The 5478-nt window shown below is 31.5% G+C and overlaps 1 protein-coding gene across 1 annotated transcript; it reads right to left on the minus strand.

The window, feature by feature from the left end:
- Positions 1–821: 821 nt before the first annotated feature.
- Positions 822–2704, minus strand: si:dkey-22f5.9 (liver-expressed antimicrobial peptide 2-like). The gene is made up of 3 exons (XM_056262069.1): positions 2534–2704; positions 1623–1786; positions 822–1538 (listed from the first exon to the last, which is right to left on the minus strand). Exons 1-3 carry the CDS (start codon positions 2603–2605, stop codon positions 1499–1501), a joined length of 276 nt encoding a protein of 91 aa, XP_056118044.1. The 5' UTR covers positions 2606–2704; the 3' UTR covers positions 822–1498.
- Positions 2705–5478: the final 2774 nt, after the last annotated feature.

Genomic DNA, 5478 nt, shown 5'->3' on the forward strand with positions numbered 1-5478 from the left:
AGCTTCTGTTGTTGTTTACAAAATTATTCAGCCAATTCAGTCATGCTGATTCGTTCCCACCAATATTGATTTTATACAATAGTTCAACAAAGAACAAAACTGTAAAAAAAAAATGCTGTCTTAAATTAAGTGCAATCAACTTAGATGTTTAAGTCATTTTATCTTAAATTACATTAAACAGACTTTAAAAAGAATTTGCTGAGTCTTGTATAGCCTAACATAAAAAAGTTTTTAAAAATTCTTAACATATTTTGATAAACCAATGTAAAACATAATATGTTGTCCAACTTATTGATCAGACATTTTTTTAACAGTGAAAATTGTCACTTTCACATTTGTTTATTGTTGCTCCAGCAAAGAAAATAGTTCCAAATGAAGTCAATCAGCGTAATCAACCGGTTGTATTGGAGCAACACACAACAGTTGTGATTTGTTCCATAATGCATAATGAATGGGTTTGATTAAACGAATCAAATGTTGATTCAATGATTCATTACAGACACAGTCACTTGTGGCCATCTACTGGCGATGTAACACAGAAAAGAGCACAAAAAAAATCATTGTGCTGTTGGTCAGGTAAATTTGTATATTGCTGGGCTTATGGATTTTATTATAAAAACAATAAATAAATTTGATTAAGTTTGATTTTAGGGACACTTTTGTTTGTTTTAAAAAGTTGTTGTCAAAAGTTTTTTTGTATGATACTTGCTTCAAAAATATGCATAGCCTACTCAAATTTAAACATATCACAATTGAATAGCCTATCACAAGAACACAATAATAGTTCAAAAAGAGTAAACTAAAAGTTGCAGAAACAGAGGTATTTTTAGTGTTTTATTTGACAAACATAAACTTTGCTCTTTCATGTCAGAAAAGGACATCTTGGTACATGTGGAGGTCGTTCACAGTACAATGACATCAGTTTGTTACAGTATTCTTGTGCAAATACTCCTCTCACTAACTTCAGGGGCCTTTGTCATTAGATGGATTCAGAGAACTCAGACCATCCTGAGAAAGATGTGTGCAACTGCACGTTCTCTTACCAGCACTGTGCCTATCGATACTACTGAGGCCTTCTGTATGCCCTCGTAGCTTATCAAATACAGTACTTTATATCAAATATTGCATGAATACAATTATTTATACATATATAGCTCTTAAAATGGTCTACAAATTACTCATGCTAGTCTTTTAATTACAATGCTTACAGCAATGTATTGTAGAATTAAAGTTCGGGGCAAGTCAAATACAAACCCCAATATGTTAATGACCATAATAAATAAGGTTATTAAATGCTTAAAACATAAAACATCTAAAGTGAAACCAATGTAACTTTTCAAGTCAGACTTCTCCGCATGCTCTTAACAGTAAGTACTGTGCTACATAGACCACAGTTCAAAAATTAAAGTGCTTGCAACATACACACACACACAAAATATGGCCACAAAATAGTATGTAGGTTGACTCATAAATTAATATTTTTCAGTCTTCCACTCCGCTATGAATGAACAGGCTCATTAAAAGAACAATGACCATTCCTGTGGGTAGAAAATATGATCAGTTTTCATAAAGGGCAGTTTATAGGACTTGATGAAAGGAGATGGATGGCAGCAGTGACGTACCTGCATAATCCCGTAGTGCACTCTATGCTGTCATGGCAGTAAGCTCCGTATGGTTTGAACCCCATAATTCGCCACAAAGGGGACATTCGTATCTTGCGGTGCAGGATATGTGATGACTGAAGATCTGATCGCACCTCAGAAGTCACTAATGGCACAGTGGATACCTAACATACATTTCACAGTCATTCACATAATAATAACTTAATTTAACTTTTTACATTTTATTATTTAATAACTGATACATTCTAGGGTAACATTTAACAACAAGGCCTCATTTGTTAACATTAAACTGTAAAATATATATATATATGATCAATAAGGTATTACAACATGTGCTTTTACGTTGCTTTAACTCATCAAAATACTTTTTTATAAGATACAAGATTTAACTCATTTTTATAAGTCAGTTTAATGTCATTTAAGTTGCAATGACTTAAATATTCAAGTTGATTGTACTTAAAAATTAAGGCAGCAACTTTCAAGGACTAATAATGAGCAATACTGTACAGCATTTATTAATCGGTGTTAATTAAAATAGTATTGTTCATTGATCATGTTATTGCACAGTGCATTAACTAATGTTAAAATATTTGTAATGTCAAACTACACTTGATTTTAAAAATATGTTGAAGTTACTAATAAATGCTGTTCAATGTTAGCTCACACAAGAAAATACTATTGTGTCTTTCTCAAATTTCATGTTTAATTCAACATGTTACTTGTTTCATTATAATTATTTGTTTGTATTTTCTCAGTAAAAATTGGCACCTACACCATTTTTTTCAATGCAGTAATTTTGATAAAAGTGAAAAAGCAGGGTTTTTTAACAAAAACATTTTCATGCCTGCCAACCTGTTATCATGTTCTCGCTATCTTTGAAAAAAAGTTGTTGGAAAGAGGTGTAAACCTACCTGATGCATCAGCACTAGCAAGATCAGTGTGCAAAATCCAAATTTTGCCAGGTGAAAGTGATGCAGATTCATTCTGGTGGTGTTTTTCCCTTAACTACTGTATGTCAGTGTGTCCAGGAGATTAGCTTAAACTTTGCAATGGCCATGTGTATTTATAACCCTGCAACATTGATCTTACCACCCCACCCTCTCTGTCTATCCGTCTCTTCTGCTCTCTTACTATGCTTAAGGCCATGCATGGCCAAGATAAAATCACGTGTTTAGTAAATATTTGAGAGTTTACATAAGCTTAAATAGGCATTAATGTAGCTTCTGGGATTGATGGGAGTAAAAAAAAATTACTCAGAAGTTCTGACCTAAATGTTATTTTTTTTTTTAGATTTACAGTAGCATGCTTTTTACATCATGATTAGATTGTTTTAATAATTAAATAACAGGAAAAAAGCTGTATCTAACAAATTACAATTGCATGCACTAGATCTCATATTGGGATTTTCGAATAGGAACTTATTTGATAATGGAGAATACACAAAGGTTGCTTATCTCTTTTTTATACCTTTAACATAATTTTCAAGAGACAAGTATGTTCCCATCCATCTCTCTAAATCAATAGGTCATCAAGTTCACTCAGATAACATGTTCATACTAAGAATCTTGCATGCCGTTGCATCAGTCATTTCAATTTAAATATAGGCCTAATTAATTTAATAGGCCTAATTAATGTATGAATATGAAACATTGCACAGGCAGAATAATTCAACCAAAATGAAAAGGTTGCAACGGTTGCCTATTTAGCTTTGTCTTGTAATTAATTATTATGCATGCATTTTTTATGCATTTCATTTGTCACACCACAGGACCATTTAAAATGTAGCTATACAAAATGATCAATAACAGGACCTAAAATAAAAATATCTCTTAAACATTCAAACAAACTTTAAATTGAACTCTAAATTGATTAAATTATAAAAAATAAAATAAAAAAGTCTATTAATAGGCAATAATAGCATAATGCTGAATGACCTGCTTAACTTAACACACACTTGAGCGGTGAAAGTTCAGATTGTGCTCCAAATGACAGAACAGTATGATTCAGTCAGTCTGTGTATTTAATCGGCACAAACTGGAAAGTTCTAAAATATATATTTGTTTTGAAAATCTGTGGCCTATTACTTATTTGTGAAGTACATGAATTCATGTTTTTATAGAGAAAGGTCTTGATGCCGTTTACAGAAATAAAACAAAGTCCATGTGGTTCATTACAACACAAAGTCCATTAGGTCATTAACACGTAATTGTAGTTACAAAATAGTAACTGCGTGATCAAGAGAGAAGGAGGTCGCCTCAGTTTGTCTGCACTGTCTCACCTATAGATGGCAACATTGAGCCACTCATTGATTGCCTGTGTGTGTGTGTGTGTGTGTGTGTGTGTGTGTGTGTGTGTGTGTGTGTGTGTGTGTGTGTGTGTGTGTGTGTGTGTGTGTGTGTGTGTGTGTGTGTGTGTGTGTGTACTGTCCATGTATTCTTATTTGTGTCATTTTGCAATTTTCATTTAAAGTAACGAACAGCCCTTGTGAAAAACAAGTAGGCTGGCTTACAGCATGCTTTTAAAAAGAGTATAGTCCTACATATTATGGATATGATATATTTTAAAAGAATATATAGGCTACTTTGTAGGCCTAATTTAGGCCATAGTTTCCAGATACTTAAAGGGATAGTTCACCCAAAAACGAAAATGTTGTCATCACCTCATGTTGTTCCAAACCTGTATGAGTTTCTTTCTTCTGTTGAACACAAATTAAGATATATTTTGAAGAATGTTGGTAACCAGACTGCTGACGGCACCCATTGACTTCCATAATAGGGAAAGAAATACTATGGAAGTCAATGGGTGCCGTCAGCTCTTTTGTGTTCAACAGAAGAAACTCATACAGGTTTGTAACGACATGAGCGTGAGTATGATAACAGGATTTTCATTTTGCGTCCCTTTATTTATATTATTTACAATTAAATTAATTATAGTTATAGCATAATTCAAGTTTTTGTAATTTGTTTTTAGAATTATATTTATAGCAATTATAGTTATAGAATAATATTATTGAATAATATTATTACAATATTATAGAATACATGTACACTGTAATACACTTTACATTTGAAATGCAATTAGCTAAACTTGAGGTTTTTTTTTACTTTGCTTTTTACTCACAATTGCATCTTTTTATGTCATTTCATAATTACTTTATTGTCTTTGAAATACGGTTAAAGTGTACTGCCAAATGTAATGACAAGAATTTTATGATAAACTAGAATATGGGCTACTTTAAAATTGATTCCTATTGGCATTTGCATGCCATACATTTAAATATATTTGTAATTACACATTTGTAATGATTAAGTATAGCCAATTAGTATTTATATAAAAAAATTACATTGATAAAATATTAACTTTAAATGTAATATCAAATAACACTGCAGTTAAAATTAACATAGGCCGCCTATGTTAATCAACACATCAAAATAAACAATGATTTAAAATGTACTTTAAAATACAACATTTAATTTTACAAAGTGCACTTTAAAAGTGTAGCCTGTGTGTTAAGAAACACAATTAAGTGCTTTAGGTACACTTAAGAGGACTTTTATTTCATTGATATTATCTTCAAGTGCGCATTCAATACAACTAAGATTGCAAGGGATTTCACAAGGGATTAAATAGCCTAAACATTCAATTTAATTACAAAATATATAAACTTACAAAAATAAATAAGAAATAATCAATACATTAAAAATATAAAACACCAGAAAGGGTCACAAGGTTGCAGATAACAGGTTTTATATCGATACTTTTTGTCTGAGGTAGATAAAAACTAGATTTTGGACAGTAGTGACAGAGGCCAAAATTCAGAGACATTCTTAATCGAATGCTGAAATCTACACACAAG

Source organism: Rhinichthys klamathensis, unplaced genomic scaffold, assembly GCF_029890125.1.
Source record: "Rhinichthys klamathensis goyatoka isolate OS25496 unplaced genomic scaffold, OSU_Roscu_1.1 h1tg000191l_1, whole genome shotgun sequence".
Taxonomy (NCBI): Eukaryota; Metazoa; Chordata; class Actinopteri; order Cypriniformes; family Leuciscidae; genus Rhinichthys; species Rhinichthys klamathensis.

Bases quoted from the DNA above. Each gene is read 5' to 3' on its own strand.
- si:dkey-22f5.9 (XM_056262069.1), bottom strand. From the start codon at position 2,605: ATGAATCTGCATCACTTTCACCTGGCAAAATTTGGATTTTGCACACTG. The intron at 1,787-2,533 runs GTAGGTTTACAC...AATGTATGTTAG, and splicing joins TGCTAGTGCTGATGCATCAG to GTATCCACTGTGCCATTAGT. The intron at 1,539-1,622 runs GTACGTCACTGC...TTCTACCCACAG, and splicing joins TGCACTACGGGATTATGCAG to GAATGGTCATTGTTCTTTTA.